At 38.9% G+C, this 26,253-nt stretch overlaps 2 protein-coding genes and 1 pseudogene across 2 annotated transcripts; 1 reads left to right on the forward strand and 2 right to left on the reverse strand.

Annotated features, from left to right (window-relative positions):
* Window positions 1-1,287: 1,287 nt before the first annotated feature.
* LOC139816379 (uncharacterized) lies at window positions 1,288-2,715 on the reverse strand (annotated as a pseudogene).
* Window positions 2,716-10,001: 7,286 nt separating this feature from the next.
* Window positions 10,002-13,001, forward strand: LOC139816381 (uncharacterized). Its single transcript, XM_071783875.1, has 2 exons — window positions 10,002-11,457; window positions 12,552-13,001. The coding sequence occupies exons 1-2, from the start codon at window positions 10,243-10,245 to the stop codon at window positions 12,999-13,001; spliced, it is 1,665 nt and encodes a 554-aa protein (XP_071639976.1). The 5' UTR covers window positions 10,002-10,242.
* A 1,240-nt stretch (window positions 13,002-14,241) lies between these two features.
* On the reverse strand, window positions 14,242-25,474 carry LOC139816383 (uncharacterized). Its single transcript, XM_071783877.1, has 3 exons — window positions 25,369-25,474; window positions 20,381-21,499; window positions 14,242-14,486 (listed from the first exon to the last, which is right to left on the reverse strand). Exons 1-3 carry the CDS (start codon window positions 25,472-25,474, stop codon window positions 14,242-14,244), a joined length of 1,470 nt encoding a protein of 489 aa, XP_071639978.1.
* Between the last annotated feature and the right edge of the window lie 779 nt (window positions 25,475-26,253).

The raw sequence follows: 26,253 nt of genomic DNA on the forward strand, positions 1-26,253 counted from the left end.
TAAGAGAGAGCTGTTGCATTGTCCATTCTTAATAGAATGTTGCAATGCTTTAAATCAAATGCAAAACATTTCAAGGCATGAAATATAGCCAGAAGTTCCAAGTAGTTGATGTGATTGAGCTTGTCCTCCGCTGACCAGAACCTGTGTGTGCGGTTTTCCTCGCAGACAGCACCCCATCCGGTTAGCGAGGCGTCGGTGAAAATTTCCCGAGTAAAGATGCCAGAACGAATAACATTACGCTGAGAGGTGTCAGCAAAAACATCTTTCCACCACAAAAGATCCTCTTTAATGGAAGAAGGAAGCGTCATCCGCGCTTCAAAATTGTCGTTTGCATCTAGCAGAGCATGAAATTTAACCCTTTCCAAAATCTTGGTATGTAAAATCCCATATTGGACCGCTGGGCAGATCGAAATTAATGAGCCAATGAAACTTGCGAACTCTCGAATAGTACAAAACTTCTTATCCAAGAAAGACAGCGTTAATTTCAGCAATTTTTCCCTTTTTTCTGAAGGAATAGAAACTGAAAAATAAATAGAGTCAAAGATGAAACCTAAGTAAAGACAGGATGTAGAAGGAGAAAATACACTTTTCCTTCGTTTATTAAAAATCCCAGCGAAGATAGAAGATTCGATGTTTCGAAAATATTACGTAAACATGCCTCGTATGAGGGTGCAATTATCAGGAAATCATCTAGAAAAGCGACTAAAAAGAATCCTTTCTCTCTTAGATACGATATCGCAGGTTTCAAGGACTTAGTAAAAATAAAAGGGGCTGAAGCGAGTCCAAACGGTAAGACTTTAAATTGATAAAGTTGACCCTGAAACCGAAAACGGAGATACTTCCTATCCTCTGGACAGATCGGAATATGCAAATATGCGTCCTGTATGTCAATTGACGCGAGAAAATCACCCGGGGAAAGGAGCTGAACTACCGTCTTCCAATTCTCTAGTTTAAAATGCGGGGCAATGATATATTCATTGAGCCGCTTAAGATTAAGAATGAATCTCCACCCCCCGAATGTTTTTTAATGACAAAATATGGTGACAGGAATTGTCCCTCGCAATCTGACACAGGTTCAATAGCGCCCTTAGCATAGAGATTATCTATCTCCTGACGACAAATTTGCATCTCTCTGTCTGATAAGTGGATAGAGGGTTCAAACTCCTGATGTGGTGGATGGTGCTTAAAGGGAAGCTTATAGGCTGTTATCGCTTGGAGAATCACTGGATCGGATGTAATTTCCTTCCATTTGGGTAAAAAGCCTGATAACCTGCCGCCCACGGTTACCTGATTTTCCTCTAACGCCTCCTGGAATGGGACCTGTAGCGGGGCCTGTAGCGGTGCGGCGACTGGCGACTGCTGCTCGACGCCCCTGTTCTCCTTGTCGCCAACTGTCTCGATCTCGATACAGGGGCACGTGCATTTCCCGACCTAACGGGTGCAGTCTGTAGCGGGCGTTTAATTGGCTGCTGAGTCTTTTTTGAGAGCGTTAATGACGCATTGACAATGTCCTTGGACGACTTCTCCATTAAGGCTGCCTTCTTAATTTCTTCACCGAACGAAGCGCCAAACAATAAATTATCTACCGGAATGGCATCGGCTGTGTTCTTGGCCACAATATTAAATGTCGGCTTGACAAGAGCCCGTCTAGACAAGGAAAGACGATAGAATAGGTCTGCTATGATCTTAATTCCTTCGTTGAATTTACCGATTGCAGCACGAGCCTCGGCGTTGAGGGAGCTTTGCGCCTCCGGTTTGAGAAGATCCGACAATGCCTCTCCGAAAGCAAGGAGGGCGGAGCCAACCTGATGCTGATTAACACTGCCATACTCATCTCTCTTGACTACAGCATTATTTTTCAGAGCCGATTTGCACTCTATGTTTAGTTTAGGAGCCTTGAGGAAATCTAATTCTCCCTCCTCCGGGGGAGAGTACTTCTTTAACAGAGCTTCTCGCTGGTCCGCGGGAAGGCCTTTCCGCATTAACTCACGCAACTGCTGACAACAAGGTCGTTCCAAGATTGTGTCTCTGCTATTTGTCCTATGGCACCGAAGAGCTCTCTAGTTAAGGTATCCGCCGAATCCTCTGCTGCAGCGGGCTCCGACAAAACTATCGTCTTGCTCGGGGGGGACGTGGGCAAGCCCTCGTCTGGCAGGTTACTTACCGCCGCTACAACAGAAGAAAAGGTATTCCGATTAATCGGAAAAGGTTGTGTCGACTCCTCGGTCTGTATTACAGAACTGGGATGAACGTACACACCTGTAACGTGCGGATCCTCTGGCCTAACCTGTCTAGCAGGATTTGCCATTTCTGCCACCTGAGAGGCAGAATTTCGCTCGACCGGGACTGTCCTCTCTAATGATGTCATCAGAAGGTCTCTCCGCATCCGACTCTTGGTCAGTGTGACATGCGAGAGCAGAGGACACGGTCGGCGATAAAGACTCGACATGTGGATATCTAACCTCTCTCCTCGATAATACCTCGATCAACTGCGATATCTTGTTTTCCAGACCCTCAATGCGATCACGATGCTTGGATGACGATGACCTCCTCCTCTTCCTCGATTTATGCATGGACTTGCCCATTTTTACTCGATAAATAACCGAAATCTTGCAAAGAAAATAATCGCACTGTTGATGAACGCACAACAGGAAAAACAATGAAGCGCTACGGCGGGGAGGTGACGCTCGACTCGCGCGCGAACCGAGAAAAACGCGCGTTTTTAGAGTCTTTAAAATCGCCTGTTGGTAACTGCGCAGGGAGCGCACTACACATATATCCATCCGGACGAGACGTTGCATAATTAACAGGCCCAAATTTTACAGAAAATTTAAAATTTTTAGTAGACAGTGGATCAGGGCCGAATATTATTAAAAGGAATTCCGTTACTCCCGATACCATAGTGGATAAAAATGAAATCTTAAGACTTAGTGGAATTACGACGCACCATGTGACCACCTTAGGGCTGGCACAGGTAGATATCTTAGGATGTCCAGTCAATTTTCATATAGTCGAAAACGATTTTCCAATTCCGCAAAATGGGATTTTGGGTTCGGATTTCTTTAAACAATTTCGAGCAAAAGTTAATTATGAGCAAAATCAATTAGAATGGAATAACGTTAGTATACCTTTTGAAGAAAAAGAAGAAATCTTCACTATTCCTGCGAGAGCAATTTCGTACATGCGTGTTAATATCGCAAATCCAGAGTTGAAAGAAGGATATGTACCGCGGTTAAGCGTAACGAAAGGTGTTTACTTAGGAAACGCCTTAGTTAAAGTACAAGATGCGAAAGCATATCTGCAAGTAATAAATACTAACGATGAAGAAGAAAGGGTGTTTATTCCTACAATTAAAATATATGAGTTTGAGACGGATGAAAATCGTAATTCAGATTTGAATCCTAATCCAAATCCTAATTCTAACTCGAATTCCAATTCCAATTCAAATTCTAACTCAAACTCGAATTCGAATTCTAACTCCAATTCTAACTCTAATTCAAATTCTAAATCAAATTCGAATTCAAATTCTAATTCCAATTCTAATTCAAATTCCAATTCTAATTCTAATTCTAATCCTAATTCAATTCCTAAATCCAAAAAGTCTAGAAAATCAAATTCGAGATCATGTTTGTATATGAAACAAAATGATAGGAAAAATAAAATAATGCAATTGCTAAGATTAACGCATTTAAATGCTGAAGAACGATTGCATGTCGTGAAACTAATAGAAAGAAATGCGGATATTTTTCATTTACCGGGAGAAAAACTCGATCATACGAATGTTTTAAAACACCGAATTCCGACGGTGAACGAAATACCAATTCACACACGACAATATAGATTTCCAGTAATCCATAAGGAGGAGATAAATAGGCAAGTTAATGAATTGCTAGATCAAAATATAATTAAACCATCGAAATCCCCATACAATACGCCTGTGTGGATAGTTCCTAAAAAACCAGACTCGAAAGGAAATAAACAATGGAGAATGGTATTAGATTTTCGCGATCTAAATGATAAAACAGTAGGTGATGCGTACCCGCTTCCGAATATAACGGAAATATTAGATCAGTTAGGCGGTGCAAAATACTTTTCGATCTTTGACCTGGCTTCGGGTTTCCACCAGATACAAATGCACCCCGACGATAGTCATAAAACGGCCTTTTCAACACCATACGGACATTACGAGTGGGATCGCATGCCCTTCGGTCTAAAGAATGCACCTGCGACTTTCCAAAGACTAATGGATAGAATATTAATCGGAATACAGGGAAATGAAATTTTTGTATATCTAGACGATATAGTATTATATGCAAGCTCTCTTACAGAACACGCAATTAAATTTGAAAAAATAGCTGCGCGATTGCGTGCAGCAAATCTAAAATTACAACCAGAGAAATGCGAATTTTTAAGGAAAGAAGTTAATTATTTAGGGCACATAATAGGAGAAAATGGAGTTCGACCAGATCCTAAAAAGATAGAGGCAGTTCAAAATTTTCCGATACCTAAAAACGCGAAAAATGTAAAACAATTTCTCGGATTAGCTGGATATTATCGTAGATTTATACAAGGATTCTTAAAAATAGCTAAACCACTAACTAATTTGTTGAAAAAGGATATTGATTTTAACTGGGGAAATAAAGAACAAGAAAGTTTTAATGTGTTGAGAAACGCGCTTTGTCAGGAACCGATATTACAATACCCCGATTTTACTAAGCCTTTTCTTTTAACGACTGACGCATCTGGGACTGCAATTGGCGCGATTTTAAGTCAAGGACAGGTAGGGAAAGATCAACCGATAAGTTATGCCTCTCGAGTATTAAACGATGCCGAGAAAAATTATTCAACGATAGAAAAGGAATTATTAGCGATAGTGTACGCTGTACAACATTTTAGACCATATCTTTACGGTAAAAAATTTAAATTAATAACCGATCATAAACCATTAACTTGGCTTCATAAATTGAAAGACCCTACATCACGTTTAGCGAGATGGAGAATTAAATTAGCCAAATACGATTACGAAATAATTTACAAACCAGGAAAAATTTATGCTAATGCTGATGCTTTGTCAAGAAATCCTACGACAAGTATATATCCAATACATCCCTCGTACGACGAAATCGAAGAATGTCCGGAGGACGATGAAGCGAGACAGAGAAACGCTAAACCGAAACCTATACCTGCTTCACCAAGAAGAGGAACAATGAGAGAAGAGCCAGAGCCAATGGTTGCGGGGATGCGAACGCGCCATATGGAAACTTCAGAAGGAGAAAGCGTACCATTTACTAAGAAAGAACTGGAGGAATTACCATTTTACGAGCATGTAGTTCACGCAGAAATACATAACGAACCAATGAATCGAATGAATGATAATAATAATGCTAACACTTTACCAGAATTATCTGAAACTGAAGATGACAATGAAAATACATTATCTGAAGAAGAAGATGAAAATGAAATAGAGCCATTATTATTAGAAAGCAGCGACAGTCACATTGATGAAGATTTATCCACCTCACCAATAAGTATACCACCTAATCTTTTACAAATAATAAATAATTTAGCAGAAGACTATGAAGACGATGAAATTAATCAAAACGAAACTCTGCATGAAGAAAATTGTGAGGATTCAATCCCAATAGCCGAAGACAACGAAAACAATGACCAGATTACTGACGATGACGACTCCGGAGAAGAAAACGAAGACGAAGAAGGAGACAATAGCGACAAAGACGTTGACGCAACTTACAATGAATTAGACACGAATGACCCGACACCCGAAATTGAAAGACAAATAATAACACGTGGACAGAAACATAGTATAATAAATAGTCGCGATCAAATTTTTATGCGAAAAGAAAATTATTTATATTTCTTAACCACAGACGGTAAACCTTGTGACGAAGGATCAAAACAACTTCAAAAACAAAATTTGATACCAAAAATTAAAGAAAGTAAAGTAGGAAACATCGAAATTGTTAAAAGGGGAAATAGAATTCATTTAATCTTAATATGTAAAGAGAATATTAAAGAAAAAATGACTAGAGAATCACTACAGAGATTTGCAATTAAGTTACGGGAAATAATAAAAGAGAAATCGATTGAAATAATAAATATAGCAAAAACTAAAGAATTTGGTGGTATTCAATGGGAAGAAGTCTTAAGTCACATTCGGGAATCAATTATTGGAACGTCAACTAAATTAATAATTTGTCATGGATTAGTAACAATTCCGGAAATTGAAAAACGTAAAGATATTATAGAAGAAGCTCATTCATCAAAAATCGGTGGACATAAAGGAGTAACTAAAACTTACAATCGAGTCAGGCAAAATTTTTATTGGAATAATATTAAAACTGATATCCGAAATTATATTAATCAATGCCTACAATGTCAGACTAAGAAATTGGTTAGAGTAAAAACAAAACAGCCTATGCTAATCACCGACACACCTTTTTCTTCCTTTGAAAAAATATCAATGGATATAGTAGAACCATTACCTGAAACCACAAAAGGAAACTCCTATATTTTGACAATTCAAGACCACCTTACAAAATTTTCCCTTGCCATCCCTTTGAGATCAATAACCGCTATTCAAGTTGCTGATGCATTACTAAAATATTTTATTTGCACATTTGGAGCACCTAAAGTAATATTAACCGATCAAGGAACGAATTTTATGAGTAATTTAATGAAAAGATTTGCTAAACAATTTAAAATTAAACAATATAGAACTACAGCTTTTTATCCACAAGCTAATGGAGCTTTAGAACGATCGCATCTAGTATTAGTCGAATATTTGAAACAATATGTAAATAAATTTACAGAATGGGACGAATTATTAGAATTTGCAGCTTTTTCATATAATACAAGTACTCATGAATCAACTGGATATACTTCATACAAGTTGGTATTTGGAAAATTAGCCAGACAACCATCCAGTGAAATAACAGACGAAACAAAGGAAAAACATACGATGATTATTTATATCAATTGCGACGCTTTTTCCCCCGGTCTCGCAATCCGGTGGAGGGCTATCGAGGATTGGCGGCACGCGTAACTAATTCCGACACCGAAGTTGGGCGCCAGGTGCAACGGATTGCACCACCGTACACTATAATCTCTAACACGATATTCCCGGCAATACTTCCGGGCGTAGGGCTCTTTCAGGGAATTCGGAGAGAGGCGTCACACAATTAATCACACTCACCAGAAAATAAATATAATAACAAAATATATATTTAGTCAGGCAGTATCAAGGTGTAGGTATAATCGATCTGAGTCTCGTATTACCGCAACAATGTCGGCTAGGCGGACGCACGAATGCCGCAGACGCAATAAGTGCACGCAGTAATGTCGACTATGAAACACCGTAGACTAATGCACGCGGAGTTCTCAACGCAACAGATAAACGCAGACGGACACACGAAAGCTTAACAGAAATAATGACGATTCAGGTATCGCGGTACCCGGCTTCAACACAATGAACTTACGCCACGAGGCCGACGAACCGCTCGTCGCACCGTCGGCAGCTCCTTCAACGCACACCCGGGCCACTTCGATTCCGCGCGACGCAAAAAGTATGGGCGATCTCGCCGAGTCGACCACGCTGGCCGGCGATTGCCCCCGAACACGAAATAAGGACACGTATCGCGGACGATCCCGCGGCTTGCCACGCGAATCCCGAATTCTCTCGCAAGTACGGAGATTCCGCGGCTCCGCGCCGATCCCGTCGATCTTTCCGTCCCACCAAACACAATATTCGCCGTCCTCGAGGGCCCGGATACGTTACTCAAATACGAGGGCGAGTGCCCTTCAAATTACATGACCACTCGCGGCTCGCCGTTACCCGCACAACTCGCTCCCGTTATCGCCACGCAAGACCTCACTCTCATTATCACTCTCGTTAATATGGCCAAGACGCGACACGATTATGAGCTTAAATATATGGCCAAAACGCGACACGATTACGAACATAAACTCTATCACAATGAAACGCGACACGATCACGAATACGCGATACGATTACTTACATCAATTAGACGAGACGCTACATAAACGCGACACGATTACTTCGATTCACACATCTCCACGCCACGCGACTGTCGGCCGTGGCGGTGCTCGCGGGGAGGGCACAAATGGTCTCTACGCATTAGAGAGCTCACTCTCGGCAAGGCCCTGGCACATTTTCCACACGACGCTACTCTAAGGCGAGCGCAAGGTATCGCACGCTCTAACTCGGTACACAGGTATCCTGCGTAACTCCGGTAACCAACGTGTGCCACGGGCCGATGCCTCGAGCAAACCCTCTTCTCTTAACGCGGGGACGCCAGAGTGGTGACCTTACAAATTTGCGTCGTCCCTTCGGTAGTCCGGGCAGCTCGACATCCGGGAGATCCTCTAGGCTCGCTAGCCGGCACGACAGTATCGGAAACGATAGCCTGCCGGGATCGCGCCGGTTCCCCGCGCCTGCGCTGTAGCGTGTCGCTCGACCGGATTGCCGATCCTAGCGCTTCCTGCGCCTAGGCCGCACGTGCGCCGCTCCTTCCGGGGGCGCCACTCCAACTCCAGGGCGCTCTCGTCGGCGCCTTAGCTTCTCGCGCGCCTCCCTTTCCGGCGGCGCCGCTGCAATCACCTCCGATTCGGCGCGGGCTTTTTGATTCAACCGGCTGTCCGGGCCGCGATGATCGAGTCGGCGTTCGGGGTCAGGCTGGCCGGGCCTCGGCCCCGTCTGCCGGCATCCCCCTCGGGGTGACGGCCCCAGGGCTGTACCTTTCCCTGGGCCGCTCCTCGGCACCCTTGTCCTACTGGCATTTCGCTCGGGGGTGATCCGGGGTCTTCTTGATCGTTATACTGCCGCTGTTACGACCGAGTGCGGGGTCGAACTCCGGCCGGCGACGCTCATGCACTTGCGGGGAGGTCCGGGCGATCCGACTTCCAACCATGTCCCCTGGCCGTCTCCTTAATCCTCTGCCCTCCCTCGTTGCGGCCCCCGGCCGTTACAGATGGAGTCCGGTCACCACCGGCAATCCCTTAAAACTTAATATCTAATTAGACCAATTAATATACGCAACCGCCCTCCTCTCGCTCTAACGAGGAGGCACCCCCGAATTCCCCTCGGCCGAGCCCGTCCGGGAAGGAGACGCGACTTGTCACGTCACACATTAATGACAAATATTCACGAATTACAAGAATTAGCTCGGGAATGTCTAATCGCATCAAAAATAAAGTCTAAATATTATTATGATAGAAAAATAAATCCTCAAGCATTTCAAGTAAATGATCAAGTTTTCCTTTTAAGTGAGCCAAAGAAAGGAAAATTAGGCGATCAATATTCAGGGCCACATATTATAACAGACATTTTACCTAACGGTAATGTCAAAGTTTTTGTCAAAGGAAAACTAAGAATTGTTCATGCTAACAAAATTCGTAAAACGAAACATTAAGAGATTGAACATGTACCGCGAAACATTTTCAATCTCAGATTTACTAATGATATCTTTTATATTGTATTTAAAACAGATGCGGGCACTAATCTGCCTAACTGTCATTGGAATTCTCTCCGTACGAGAAACCTTCGGAATACTCGGATATGATTGTGGAACAACGAACTCTAATATAACGACCGTATCACTATTAGATATAGGAGAATGCAATATACCACTAATGGAACCGCATGCAGAAGGGATAAGTATTCAGTTATTGCAATTGTCAAAATACGATTCAACCAATGTAATTCAATGTAAAGTTTCTATTTCACGAACGATTCACTATTGCCGAATGCATTCTCATGTAGCAACTGTAAGTAATGCGCATGCAGAATATATAATCGACACAACGTTAGATCAATGTAAAAATATGCACAGAACGGGCATACTAAGCCTAAGCGTAAATAAGGTAATCCATGGATTAAAAGTAAATCAGACGACATCGCGACCCATCACTTTTGCGGGGTCTGCATCGACAGATGGAAAATGTTCAGGAGTAAAATATTCAGATCCTTATGGTACGTGGCAAGATGTGGTTGTACAAGGAATAGTAACAGTTAGCTTAAGTACTCATCAAGCAGTAATTAATATTGAAACGAATCAAATCCATTTAAGAACGGGAACTGTTTGTCAATATGTAAACGGTAACTGTATAGATATTGAAGGAAGATATACTTATTGGGAAACTATACCTAATGATTATTGCAAATTCAGTCATTACGACGTATTGTATGAAGGAAAGGCAAAGAAAATGGTTAGCGAAACGAATGATAAACTACAAATACTATATTCCTTGTCGACACAAGATGTCACATTCGCACTTACGCGAATCGGCGAAGAGGTTCTTTGCGGATACACCTTAATTAAAACAGAACACCCAAAACTTAGAAACTTAGTAATTTTAGAAACAAATAAAGGAGATTCTTTTGCACGTAAAAGACCGTTAGCTATTGAAAACATAGATATTTTTGCCTACGTAAATTCAAAATTTGTTTATGTAGAACGACACATTCGCACACAAATGAATCGCTTATACACAGACGTATTAAAACAACGCTGCAATTTGGAACGGCAGGTGATGAAAAACGCGCTTAGCCTTGCGATGCATGCTCCCGACGACTTCGCGTACCAAATCATGAAAGGCCCAGGATACATGGCCGTGATTTCTGGAGAAGTAGTGCACATAACGAAATGCACCCCAGTGGAAGTAAAAATACGCCAAACCAGAGAATGTTACCAACAATTGCCTGTATCGAAGGGAAACGAAACATATTTCTTGACGCCCCGAACGCACATACTCTTTAGAACAGGAATGCAAATTTCGTGCAGCAGGATACTTCCTACAATGTACCAGCTAAACGACGGATGGTACCGCATTACACCGAACGTAGAATACAGCAAAGCGCCCATGATAATGGAACCGATGACCAAGCCTACCTGGCATTACAGCGATCCAGGATCCCTGGCTGCGAGCGGCATTTACACCAATCAAGACCTCGAAAAACTGAGGGATCACATAATGTTTCCCGCCGAAAAGGTCGGAATACTGAATACCGTAGCACGAGGCGTAAAAGAGGAACCGATTATAACACAAGGAATATCATTCTCTTACCTCTTGGATGAGGACTCCTTGCAGAAAATCACAGAGAACGCCTGGAGGAAAATCTGGGGAGCGTTCTTAATTTTTGGCAATGCAACCGCAGGATTAATCGGAATGTACTTCTTCGCAAGGACGGCAAAGCTGATAATTGACACAATCATACACGGTTACGCACTACACACTATATACGGATGGTCAATACATCTAGTCGGAGCACTGTGGGACTCGGTGACCAATTTACTACTACATCTAGCGCGAGGGACATCGAAAGATGACAAAAAACAGGGAAGAGAGGCAGGAGCACCCCCGCTCCCGGTCGAACAAGAAAAAACTGCAGCGGACACCGAGCACGCACATGTCGCACATGTACACGAACACGAACACACACACGCACATACTCAACTTTTACGATCTCCTTCATATCATATTGCTATGCAAGGCAATGTGGAAAATGCAACGAAATCTAGTGTCCGCAACGGAGCTCACAATACGTATCCACAGCTATAAAAATTTTTTTTTTCTCTTTCTTTTCCTCTCACGTTTTGTTCCTTCCGAGAAAAACTAAAGTAATAACATAAGTTAGGAATAAATGTAAAATCCGAGCGTTGGCCAGTACGATCTTGACTCTCGAAGAGCGCACAAGCCGTATAGTTATTGTTCGAGAGCGCGAGTAGCGCGAGATAGCGCGCGGTAGAGGACGACCACAAAAGAAACGGAGAGGAACAGCAAGTACAGAAATACAAAGTTTAATGTTCACAATATGTACACTTATTTACACGAGTTCCCTTTTCAGGCAAAATACCGTGAGCGCGCACAGAGTATAGCTCGGCGAAAGCGGCGATATAGCAATTAAGTGCGAAAAGCGGTGATGAGCGGTAAAGCAAAGCAGTTGTATAAAGATACTAGCGGTGTTCTATGATCTGCGAGCGAAATCGATTCCGCGGCGCAGCGGCGGTCCTTTTAACACTTCCGAGGCGAAACTGCCTCCCTGCAGATTTCTCAGAATTTCGGGAGGGTGATTGGCCGTCGGAGTCCCGCGTCATGGAGCTGACGTCACCGGTTTTACGTGGTGACCCGACGAGGTCGTCACCTGTTTTTGAGTGCTTTGTGTATAGCATGGATCGTTCCTTTGTTCTAGCGTTGTTGTTTGACTTTATTATTGATAACAATGTTAAAGTTTCTAGGAAGCTAATCCCGAAAGATCCATGCTATACCGAATCTTCCCGTGACAATTCTTGTATTATGCGACATTTTACGCGAATATGAATTTACTGCAAGCGTGCATGTGCTGACATGCAGCCGAACGTGACTTCGTCGCGATGCTAGGTTTGCGATCTCAAACAGTTATATCAATCGCTGTTCGTTATAAATTCAGGTAAACAACTATATTATACACACATATACACTAGAATAAGTTTGATTATAGGATTGTTAGTATCATGTGTTCGTTATAAATTCAGATCAAAATGCCCAACCAGTCGAGGTTGCCGGATCTCGAAAATATATGTGGCGAAAATCAGCCACAAATATTAGACGTGCCGCCTCGAGCGCAACACGAGGGGGCGCCGGGACATAGAGAACTGGCACGCGAGTTGATAGGAAATCTCTTTAGGGGACGGGCCAGGCTCCAAAGGGCTCTTCTTCGACGACCGGGCCGTCTCAACCAAGCGGACCAAGGTATGTTCCAGGACGCAGACGCAATATCGCGGTACCGAGCACTCGCGGGCCTAAATCAAGCCCTGTTTGAGAAGCTCGAAGGACCTCCTCAAGAATTTCCTGAGGGAGGTCGAGGGCGACCCCTCGCCAATCCCCCAGCTGTACCAAGGGGGCGAGCCAGAATCATGGTTGAAATCATCATGCAAGCGAGGATGGCTGGTCGAGGACATGGTGCTCCCATTCAGCGCGAGTAAAAAAAAAAAAAAAATGATAAAGTGGACTTAATTAGTAATAAAATTTTTTTTTATTTTTTTTTTCCTATAAATTTTTTTTTAGTCCACACATATATGTAATTTTTTCTTATTATTATTATTACTTCTTCTGTATCATTGTTCGGTCAAATATATTGTACTTATACACGAATCCACCACGCTTCTTCTGAATTATAAGCGCACAATTACTCTTTCTTTAAAGAAATATATATAACATAAAATAAGCCTCGAACCGATACTTAATAAACGGCGACGCGTTATACAACATAAACGAACAACATTAGTTGCCTTATACACGTTTTCTTATATATTATTATTGCATTGTCATACACAAATTCAAACTTCTACTACCGTCTATCGTAAAATAAGACAATAGAAATAAGCGCGAAATACTAATGCGAGCGAAATTAACCCAAAAGCGTAGCATAAGTACATTATACTATTTTATATTCATACGTGGCAACATAACGTACCACGTATGACTTAAGGGGGAAGGTGTTACGTACGGAAATTTTATATTTCCGACGACGCACGTTAAAAGTCTTGAACGCTTAGACGACGCACGCTGGGCTCGGAATTCCGAGGAAACGGCCGGGTTAGTGTAAATGTTTAGATTATCTTATCGGAGTCCGTTGAAGGGCTGGGGGCCAGATGGGGCCCAAAACTACGCTTCTAGAATGTTCTAGAAGCTTCTAGAATACCTCCCCCCTTAAGACGCATAGGAAAAAGGCGGGAATCTCGCGCGGGAGATTCCGGTCTTTTTCGGGTATAAATAGGGCGGAAAAACGCCGCGGAAAGCAGATAAGTTTTAACTTCGGCCTTGACTAGACGTAATTCTCAGACTCTCTCCTAACCTTATTCGATTTCCTACGTTCCGCTATACGCTAAGTTCGAGCATTCGCGCTCAATTCTGGGACTTAGTCCCTTCACTCTCATACCTTATAAGACCGCGCTTCACGCACAAGTTGTATTGAGATTTATAGAATAAAGGTAAGATAAGTTTAAAAGGGAACAAGTGTAAAAATCTGGAATCTCATTTCGTATTTTTAATCAATAAATCGATCACTTCTAAGATTCGACTCGCAGTTGTCGCTGACAAGCGTGGCGATCTGTGCTGGGGCGCTGACGAAGAGTGTGGCGATCCAGTACTTTCGCTGCCGAAAGCGTGGCGATTACGGGGTTGATTCTCCCAAGAACGACCCCCAGGTCGTAATAATCACTGTCACTTCTGGGATTCCGACTCGCAGTTTCCGCCGACAAAGCGTGGCGATCTGTGCTGGGGCGCTGACGAATAGTGTGGCGATCCAGTACTTTCGCTGCCGAAAGCGTGGCGATTACGGAGTTGGTTCCCAGAAAAAGACAATAATTTCAACAAATTCCCGAAAGTGAATTTGACCTCTACGCTGACGATCTGAGCGCTGACGAAGAGTGTGGCGAGCAGAGGGTGTGGCGGATTGGTTTTGAGCGCTGCCGAAGTGTGGCGAGCTTAAAATTCATTTTCGTGAACGCGGCTGAATGACGAAGAAAGGAGGTAGGCGCGTTCGTATTAAACGAATCAGATTCCAGATCAAGCAAGCAGTCATTTCTAATCAAGATCCTCTCCCCTTCCTCCAACAATTGCAACAACTAGAAAACGCACCCTCCTTTAAACCTATTCCTGTCGATTTCGACGTTGATTATCCTAATTATAACCAAATAAATAAAGCTGATCCTCGTTACCATACGTATAAACTCAGATATCTTTTCGGTCCCGAATAATAAATATAATAATAATATCCTTCACACGACTTGTCCAAATCCCTGGTAAATTGCTTAAATGCATTGACCAAAAAACGGACGAACTATAACAGTCAGAACGTGACAGCGTCGTTAGGTACTGCGGTCGTTTCTCGTAATTTTCTCTACTATAAGTACATAGTTTGCACCTAGCTGTATTTTTGCAAATTATGAAGCACTTTCGAACCTTAAAGGGAACTGGCGTTTTGAAGTTATATATCTTATGATCAGTGTTTAAATGACATATTAATTTTTTTAACATAGCAGAGTCGTTTCCCGCCGTAATTATAAATCCACAACGTGTACATATAACTAATCCATCCTCCACATCAGTAGTAGTACCATAAGTCTCGTGTATATATATATATATATATATATATATATATATATATATATATATATATATATGCCTAGAGAGAGGCGAGAGTGGCCGATTTCACGCTAGGGTTTACTTTCCTGCACATATATGTATATTTATATATAATTTGAATAGACATTAAAAATATTGTACATGCTCACACGGTTTCCGAGTATTCAAAGCAATTCGAGGTAGAACACTCAAGGAGGTTTTTTAGCCGGCGCAAGAATCGGCATAATAGCCAGGGACCGGGCCTGGGATATGGGTCGAGCCATTTTTCTGCTCTTACGAAAAAGTGTTAAACACAAATCTTAAAAACACACATGTATATCGAGCAGTCGAAATTTAAGACACCATTTCTGCCGCTGCGTGTACAGCGGGTATTGCAATGACATACAGGTCGGTATGACGAGTTGCCCATGCAGGCACGCATGGTCGTTCGTAACTCCGTAGGCTTTGGCGTATTATATATGCGTGATTATAATATTAAGTCGTATAACACGTACTATCGTAAAACATTTTCTCTCTCTCTCTCTCTCTCTCCCTCTTCCCCTCTTCCCCTCTCTCTCTTCTTACCATTAAATGATATTTTTCAATAACCTGGTATAAAAATATATTGTATAATGTACGTATCAGTGCAGTGGTTTAGAAGAGAGGTGTATGATAGATATTTATTACTTCAGCTTTCAAAATTTGCCAGGAAGGGACTTGGTTTACAATTAAACATATATAAATGTTATTGAAAGGCTTTCGAAAATTTAAAATATACGTTGTTTTGTTTGGTCGTCAATTCTCCCCTCCATAAGTAACAACCATAAGTGATATTATGAGAATAGATGTGTCATTGTTCGTCTAAACGTCGACGAGACACATTCTGTCCTGCCGCTCACATAAACATCCGTGCAATTTTGACAATACGATCAGATTTAACAAATGGCATCAATAATTGTAAGTAGTGTTACGTCTCTCATGTCTTATTGAAGGTCTCTCCCTTTTCATTATATTATAAATTTCAGAAAAGAAAATGTGGGTATTGCCACTGTATCCTCCCAAGCAATGCGGAACTATCAAAGCATTCCTGCTTTTATAATCTAGATGAAAAGAACAACGTTCTAATTGTTGATGAAAACAACATTATAACAAAAGGTCAGTTTAGACTCACGTAGTGATTCGGTATGAGACGAGACTGTCAAGCATCTCGCTCGATTTTCTTTGCATTTATTATTCAGTTGAAGATCTTGTCTCGATCGTTTAACATGAAGTTTTATATTTGTCTCGAAATCAAGAAAACAAAAAAACAAGCGAGACAAAACGAGAATCTTGAAATCTCGCTTGAAATATATGCTTATATATAAGGCTGGGGCGCGTTTTCGCGAATCGGATTCGCGAATCGTGCATTTGTATACCATGTGTGCTTAGCACGAATAGTTAAATGCACGATTCGCGAATCCGATTCGCGAAACCGCACATAGTGTAGCCCCAGCCTAAGAGACAACGCATATTTAATTAATTAATAACGAATTATTGATTAATTATTAATAATTATAATTATATTAAAATTATGTCAGTACATAATAAAAATTCGGAATTATTTTATGTCCCGACATAATTTTAATTTTACAAATTAAAATTATGTCTGAACATCATAAAAATTAGATGAATTAAAATTATGTCGATACATCATAAAAATTGTATAAATTAAAATTATGTCGAGACATCATAAAAATTGTATAAATTAAAATTATGTCGAGACATCATAAAAATTGTATAAATTAAAATGATGTCGACATCATCAAAATTGAATGAATTAAAATTATGTCGATACATCAAAAATTGTATGAATTAAAATTATGTCGACATCATCAAAACTGAATGAATTAAAATTATGTCGATACATCATAAAAATTGTATGAATTAAAATTATGTCGACACATCATAAAATTGTATGAATTAAAATGATGTCGACATCATAATAAAAATGGAATGAATTAAAATTATGTCGATACGTAAAAATAATTCCGAATTTTTATGATGTGTCGACATAATTTTAATTCATACAATTTTTATTATGTCTCGACATAATTTTAATTTATTCTATTTTTATGTCTCGACATAATTTTAATTCATTCCATTTTTATGGTGTCTCGACATAATTTTAATTTATTCAATTTTTATGATGTCGACATAATTTTAATTCATACAATTTTTATGATGTAGACATAATTTTAATTCATACAATTTTTATTATGTCTCGACATAATTTTAATTCATTCCATTTTTATGATGTGTCGATATAATTTTAATTCCGGAGTTGGTGAGATTTTCATCTCACAATATTGGCAGCATTGAGTAAGTAGCGCCAACAGTTCTTACAGCTTGAATTCGATGTCTACGTATCCCAGGTTGCCGACGACGAGGTCCAGATAGTGCGCTCTGTAGTTTTCGGTGTCCAGGTGTACTTTGTCCAGGTGTACAGGTGTAATATTTTGAATTCGATGTCTACGTGTCCCAGATTGCCGATGTCGACGTCCAAATAATGCGCTTCGTAGTTTTCGGTGTCCAGATGTATTAATACTTTAAATTCGATGTCTACATGTCTTAGGTTGCTGATGACGACGTCCAAATAATGCGTTCCGTAGTTTTTAGTGTCTAGGTGTATTAATACTTCGTCGTCGGCAACCTGGGACACGTAGACATCGAATTCAAAGTATTAATACACCTGGACACCGAAAACTACGGAGCGCATTATCTGGACGTCGTCATCAGCAATCTGGAACACGTAGACATCGAATTCAAAGTATTAATACACCTGGACACCGAAAACTACAAAGCGCATTATCCGGACGTCGTCATCGGCAATCTGGAACAGGTAGACATCGAATTCAAAGTATTAACACACCTAGACACCGAAAACTACGCAGCGCACTATCTGGACTTCGTCATCGGCGACCTGGGACACGTAGACATCGAATTCAAGCTGTAGGAACTGTTGGCGCTACTTATACTGAATGCTGCCAATATTGCTCTGGCCGAGATCAGTATGAAATCACCATCCTCTAGAATCACTTTCTTCGCGCCGGACGTGCTTTCCGCGTGGAAGTTTCATCGCGTGCGTTTCAACCGGCGAGAAAGCTCGTCGTGCGCTTATTCCGCTTTTTCGGAAATATTGATACTTTCCGCCTATATATACTTTCATAGTTAGTTTAGATGCAATACTTCAATATTAAACGTACGAATATTAAAACTTATCAAATGGGCACCGTGATGCGCAAGCAAAAGTATATTGCATACAGCGTATGGTATCATCGGGAAGGGAAGGTTTACGTGCCACGTTTACGATATCCGGTGCATCTCACAATAACCGACAACCGCGATGTCAATGCTTCCTTCTCGAAATAGACAGTCGAAATGGAGATAAGATCTTTAAAAGCGAAAGAATAAAATTCTGCGACGGTATGACTGGATTTTCGGAGTTATAGAATAATATATTTTTCTTACTAACGTATAGCAAAGGATTTCACCTAATAGTATTATTTTATAAAATGCAAAAAGCGAATAGCTCATTTATTCAAATTAAGAAAAGGAATATTTAATGTAAATTAATTTTATAATAGATCGTTGAATATTTCGTAACGGTTGGCAGTTGGCACATGACGCTTGTTGTTTTTGCGTTCTATGCTATAGGTTTACATCAAAATTGCTTTGTTTATTATTCGCATGGCGACTCGAACAGGCAAGCAGCTCCGGGTGCCGTCGCATTTATTCCTCGTAACGCGGTCGCAACAAGTACCAACGGAAACGCGGTTATTCTCTGTGAACAATTAACGATTATCAGCCTATGCAATTGATTCACTCTCACGATTAACGATTCGTGAGCGTATTGAGGTATTATATATGGTAAAAAAGCTGCCCATTGGCGATATTTCCAGAGTTTTCCAGGTATCACGAGGCCCGTGCATAGCACGCTTGTGGTCGTATAAAGTATTAAATTGCTGTTATTTCCAAGATTATTACAGAAATCATGGAAAATTATATATCACTCAGTACGAAATCGCAGCGCGAATTACCGTATAACAAGTTAACCAAGAAAAAAGCGATTTAATATACACTTATAATAATATTGTACGGAGCGGCCGAGGGACACGTCCGTCCCGTTCGAGGCTCCTGCCAGACTCCTTAAGAAATTGTTTTAAAATAACGTACTTGTCATCAATATTTTTTTTTTATAACTTCAAAATATAACTTTGTCAAGTGTCTGCATTGATGTTGTTTATGACAATCTTATCGTTGCATCTTTAACCGATTATACGCGTATATATCGATGCTGCGAGATTTATATCAATATTACAGTATAACGAACTCCCTCCATGAATATATCTCTGATTTGGTCGATTTAGACATAACCGTGCCCTGCCTGTACCGTTTACGGACAGAAAGATGTAGGTTCGTTTCACACGTAGGTATCCGGCACCAGACTACCAATGCCGGGTATCCGATCGATTTTCTTTGTTTTCACAAATCGGCTATCGGATAAACGTGTAAATGTTCCCATATTAATCCATACATTTTCCAAAATTCTTTGTTTTGTCAGTGAAAAATTAACACAGGTTGTATTTTTGACCAAACTGACATTTATTTTTACGTTAACTCGACGTTTCGACACTGGTTTTGTGTCCTTATCAAGAGATTTCTAAAAGTATGCAAAACGAAGTCATTACAAGCATGTTGTTACAGGAGCGAATGTCGCACGAGAAACAATCAAGGAAATATCTACCTATATTTTTCGCGATTGCATTAGCCACTCACAAAGTTTTTGCCGTTTTATTAACATTGTCAAATCTTAAAAGAGTCGCAGTCTAGAGCGAGCCGCAGTCATGATGTGAACGGAACCGACCGGTGACACGTCGTTCCGGATCGAAAGACAGCGACTGACTAATCGTTGATATATAAATAAACGACTGTATAGGTCAAACAAATAAAAATAACGTTTAGAGAGTAATTATTACGTGGCTCTTATGATTCTATCGTATAGCGGATTGAAATTCTCAGTGTCTTTTTTTAAATTGATCGTGTTCTTTTTTTATGTAAAACATCTCTGCAATCTCCCTCTTCCTTACATTTCTCTCTCTATGCATGATTTCCGTATCGGACCATTTAAAATTATGCCCGTGTGTAAGTCGGTGCTTGCTAACAACGGAGTGTTTATTCACATCTTTTTTAATGTCACCTAAATGTTCCTTCACACGAGTTTCCAAATGTCTTAAGGTTTGTCCAATATAAGAAGCGTTACAGTCATTACATTCGATTTTGTAGACCACTCCTGTTTCTTTCATATTTTCGAGCTTATCTTTACCCCGTTTTATAATTGAATCCAGCTTTTTTGGGATCGTGTAAAGGACATCGAGGCCACATCGGTTTACGGTCCGGCGAATATCCTCACTAAGACCCTTAATGTAAGGAAGCGCAATGTATTTCCGGGCGTCGAAAGTATTGCTTACATTATTACAGTCGGTGATGTTATTGCGATGTTTTAATTCTTTTAATCTGTTGTTAATTTGCTTATCAATCAGCTCTTCTGGGAAGCAATTATTCCTAAGGATGTCCTTCACAATTTTAATATTAGAATTGTGAAATTGTTTATCCGAAAGTAAAATTGCATGGTCAACAAGGCTTGTGATTGTATTATATTTGTATTTCAATGGATGGTTGGAAAAGTAATTTACATATCGGCCCGAGAACGTGGGTTTCCTGTGCCAATTAGTCAAAAGCCTGTTGCCATTTTTGATGATGAGAGTATCTAGAAAGGGGATGGCCCCATTTACCTCCAATTCGTGAGTAAATTTTAAACGGGGGTGATAGTTATTAAACGCGTCAAGGACATCCCCAATTTTATCCTTAGGAATTACGGCAATAACATCATCGACATAACGGCGGAAAAACGACAGAGAAAAATTAAGCATAGCAAGACAGTGAGTCTCTAAATCCTCCATCACAACATCCGCTAATATCGGTGAAAGCGGAGATCCCATCGGACTGCCAAAGATCTGTTCATATGTGTCACCATTAAAACTGAAACTCGTAGATCCCAGTACCAGCTCAATAGCATGCAAAAATTGCGGCAAATTAAGCTTCGTGTTACCAGAGATATCCAGCCAACGTTTTTCTATTCCTCTGAGAACTAACTCCTTCGGGATGTTGGTGAAAAGAGCCGTTACATCGAGGGAAACGAGTACCTCATCAGTATTAATCTCAATGTCCTTGATTTCTCTTACAAAGGACCAACTGTCCTTGATGTGAGACTTAGGTGGGCGAATAGAGTGATGCAAGATACTGTGGAGAAAGGACGCTACGTTATAAGTTTGAAAAAAATAAAAAAAATTTTTTTTTATCAGGAACTCTAGTACTTGTCAAAATGCTTCAGAGGAGCTATTCAGAAGTATTCGGTCTTAAAGTTGGGTGTGAAGTTAGCATTCTATTTTTTAATTGCCTTTTTCAGTGTTGATCGCCGGAACTTTTTGTATAAACATAAAAATATTCTTATACTCTTCGAAAAGAAGCTGCAACTCTAATCAGAACTAAAAAATTTTAAAGTAGGGGTGCGAATTTCACACACCCAACCTTTTTTACCGATGCAAGCGCATGTGGGTAATATTCTCTTCTGTCGATTAAATAAATTTCTAAATTATCAAAGCAGGAAAATATCGACAATGCAATAAAAAATAATATCGGGTATAATCTCTATGGTAATAATAAATAATCTAGAAGGCATTTAAAAATCAGCATTGCTGATTAAATATCAGCATACACATTAAATAAAATATAGTTTTTTTTTAATTGTGTTTTATAAATAGAAACATTTTAATAATAGAAACAAAATAAAAACAAATTTACATAATTAACTAAAATATATGAAAGTAAAATAAATAAAAATATATTTGTATAAGTGTCAAAAAATATGTATAAACAAATATTATAAATAATCTGATAGGTTTTAAACAATAATGTGCTAAAATTAATCAATAAATACTTTTCTCAAATCATTACTCAAATTAATCTTCAATCAATTTCATATATCTCTTTGTTAAAAATTAACCACGTATTCATTCTACTAGATAATGTCAAGTTCATTAAACATCAAGAAAAACATGCACATTAAAAAAAAGAACATATATTTTCAATTCTTTATCCGTTATCTCGTAATTATTCATTGACAAAATTAATGAGGCATTAATAATTGCTTTAATTTTACTTGATATATTTGATCCCGGTGATTGTTGGCTTGTCTGATTGTGAGTCAAACAGATCTCTTTAATTCCTATTGTTAGTATAGGTGTTAAGAAAATATTTAAACGTCTGGATGGCAACGATCACCGATAGTTAACAAGCAGAAAATGTATAAATGAGAAATAGCAGTGGGATTAACGACCGTAACGCAACATTTTTTTCCTTTCTAACGACAGACGGTGGATGCTAAGAGAGATGCGTTTGAGAAATGCGCTAAACCGACTGCACGAGCCACAAGGGAGTGACAAGCGAGAGCTAGAGCTACCCGACTGCGCGCAGTTATATAGCTTCGAGATATTCACTCTTTTAATATGACACGGTGATAATAAACTGCTCTTTCAAATCCCTATCTCGCGTTTCGTAATGTATTCATAGAATTTTTCGAATGGGTTCATTACCCGTTAAGCTGTTCGAGGCGATTCTTATTAAAACACTCTCCGTCTATATACATGATTAATTCACAATGAAATTTGCAGATATTATAGATATACAATAACGTATTGTGAGATGGAAATTATATTAATGACAATTTCTATATTGCTTCCTCATAGAGGAAGCTTTGTGATGGTGAAAAAAAATTTTTTCGAGGTTTTGATGGAAATAAATTTAGAATGTTCTAAAATGTCGAAAAATCGTATTAGTAAAAAATGTCGGGAAGTATGTATGTATGTGTGTGTGTGTGTGTGTGTGTGTGTGTGTGTATGTACGGATTTTTTGTACACGCATCTACTTCTACAATTTTTTAGATACCGGGTTGAAATTTTTCACACAAATAGAGTATCATAGAAAGTATGTTCTCCTCAAATTTTATTAAAATCGGTTGACCGGTGTAGATTTTATTGGAATTTTTTTTTTAGAAAAGTGTGTTTTATCCTATAGCTTTCTCAATATTTGAGATAGCGATCTATATCTAATTCTATTAAATTTTTCAGTTTTTTCTACCGGAGATTTTGATCGCGTATAAAGCTAAGTCTAATCAACCGAATTTAAAAGAATTATATATGAAATAGGGGTAGAAAAGACTGAAAAATATAATAAAATTAAAAATAGATCGATATCTCCAAATTTTCGGAAGTTAAAGCTTCCTCTATGAGGAAGCAAATTTCTAATTTGCACATTTTTTTGCAAACGCATGAGGTAGGCTTCAACGCGCGGTGCGACTATAATCAGCAAAACTGTCGATAATTAACGAAAACACGGTGCTTCATTTTTACGATATGTTAGTGAATTTCTGGTTTATATTCGATTTGTGCACTACATACGTACACTGATGCATATTGAAGAAAAATTCGCTTGCCAAAACACGTTATCTGTGTGTTATCATCGTGTTTTACTTATATATACTATATATGTGTAAGTAAATCTATTAAAAATTCTCTCTTTTTTAATTAAAAGAGAAATGATGAAATATTATTATGGATATGGGAACAAAAGAAAATGAAATTGTTAAAGAATTATCTCGCAAACTGATTTTTTAATATAATATTTGTATACTTATGCAATTTCCTATATTACTGCTGAGTGCACTGACTATACGCGATTTACGATATGTCTTTCTTGTTAGATATAATTCAGCAGGATCACTTACTTATCTGTTCGCGATCATCTGAGATATGGGAAATGTGCGACCTAAATTGGGAAATGTGGGAAAACAGAATTTAATTTGCGAGTGCATCGAGTATATCTACGATCGCGATTTATGTCGGGCACTACGTGCTAGCTAAGCCGACAGGGTTATCTGTCTAACCGTAATTACTCGAGATATTGAGAATATGCAATTTAATTAGCAAAATGTGAGAAGTTGCTATTTAATTTGTGAGTGCATCGGCAACAAACATTTGTATTTATCTCCGATTACAATCATATCACTTACAATCGCATAGATATGCTAAAAATTGTACCTTTTATTTTTAAATAATCCACCAAAATTAAATACTGTCTCTAATCTGTTCTAGTCTATGTCTATATTTTAAAATAAGAAATTTGTGATATATCATACGTCTATTTAATATTTTATGTCTCTGGAAGAGTATTTGCAACTCTTTATTATACATATATATTATACATATATATCATCATACAATTATTTTCATAGAGATCCATTTCCTCAACATAAAAAATATTAATATAATATAAATAAATGTTACTTTGTTACTTTCTTCATGCTACGATTTGAAAACGTTGCTCAACACCATTTCAATAAGATCTAATTCTATTGAAGTGCGATCACAGCACAAAGGAGGATAGATCAAATGGTTTAAAGAGAGTTTTTTTTTAAATATTTACATGACGTTCCTAATTTTAACGACGACGCGACGAACCGGTTTATTTATTTAGCTAATTGTAAGCAGCGGCGACAATCTATATTAATTTTTCCATTGTTAGGTTTTGAGCTCTCGTGCTAAGCTTTATACATCAAGGGTACCCCATAGAACATGTGGTCAATGAAAAGAGATGCTTTAAAAAATAATCAAACTTTCGTCAATACGTTAATAATTATTTAATGCACTGTAAAATAAATGCCCATTGTTTTGTTTAATGCATCACAAATTAATTATTAATAAATAGTCGATATATAATGGTTCATTACTTGAATCATTTAATATGGCGGTACATGTATTATTCCACACTCCTGATCCGAAAATAATATGAAAATTACATTTAATTCTACGAACAATTAAACATCACCGTTGAGGTATACTTTGTTGATGCGTTTTTTTTTAGTGATTTTCCCAGTAGGCCTATTTCACTTTTAAAGAAAAAATTTATTTTGTCGCTTTCAGGGACGAAACGTCTACGTCAATAGTTTCATCATGGACGATTTCAGTGGTAACGGTTCCATCACTCAAATTGTCAACGTCTACATTGATCAATTAATTTATCAATTACAATTTGTTTCAATTAAAGACATATAAATGTAGTAACTTTTACCTTTTGGTATAGTGCAGGGATCTTCGACAGATACATCGAAGTGTCCTTTGTCAGTTTTATTATTGAAGTTATTGTCTACATTGACAAAACTTAAGTCATCAATCATGATTATTTCTTCAGTGATGATTCCATCAACTTACTTATGTTTTTTTTAATGTTTGAATAAATATCCATAGTCCGTTATACATTTTATTACTATTCCGCATTTATTACATTGTTCTTTATATTCTCCTAAGTCTGTGTAATGGTTTCGTAATTTCTCAGGTAATGTGCGATTTTCGGGACACATCTTATGTTCATCAAGTAAATGTTTTTGAAATGTTCTTATTGCGTTATTAGAACGCACCCGAATGTCTTCTCCGCATTTTCTGCATTTCCATGCGTCTCCGTTTTTATCAAAATACTCCCACAACACGTTCCGTTTTTTTTTAGGCCATTGTTTAGAAAATTAATTCGATCACCTTAGAAATGAATGTCAACGGATGACATATTTTAAGTCTTGTGGCAATTATACCTATAGCTCCTGTTCAATATTACATAGGTAAAAGAAGAACTCGTATAAAGGTTGGAACATTCATTGCTGAAAATTTTTTTTTAATTGTCGGTTTCATCATTTGTATACAACGATGTTATAAATTGTAAATTGCAAGAGATCTTATATGTAAAACCTGCGAATAGCAAGATAAAAGCTTAAAGCAAATAGTTCACAAAATCAGAATTTAAAAGCTCATCATTCTGCGTGCAAGATCAATGTACTTATATAACAATGAAAATTATAGGGGGAAGATTATTACAATTTTTGATTTAAAATCCAAAGCATTTTTAAACAGAAAAATACATTGCCACATTTTGGCCGATATCAAATATTTGAATATCTTTATTATT

Source organism: Temnothorax longispinosus, chromosome 7 (assembly GCF_030848805.1).
Source record: "Temnothorax longispinosus isolate EJ_2023e chromosome 7, Tlon_JGU_v1, whole genome shotgun sequence".
NCBI classification, from domain to species: domain Eukaryota; kingdom Metazoa; phylum Arthropoda; class Insecta; order Hymenoptera; family Formicidae; genus Temnothorax; species Temnothorax longispinosus.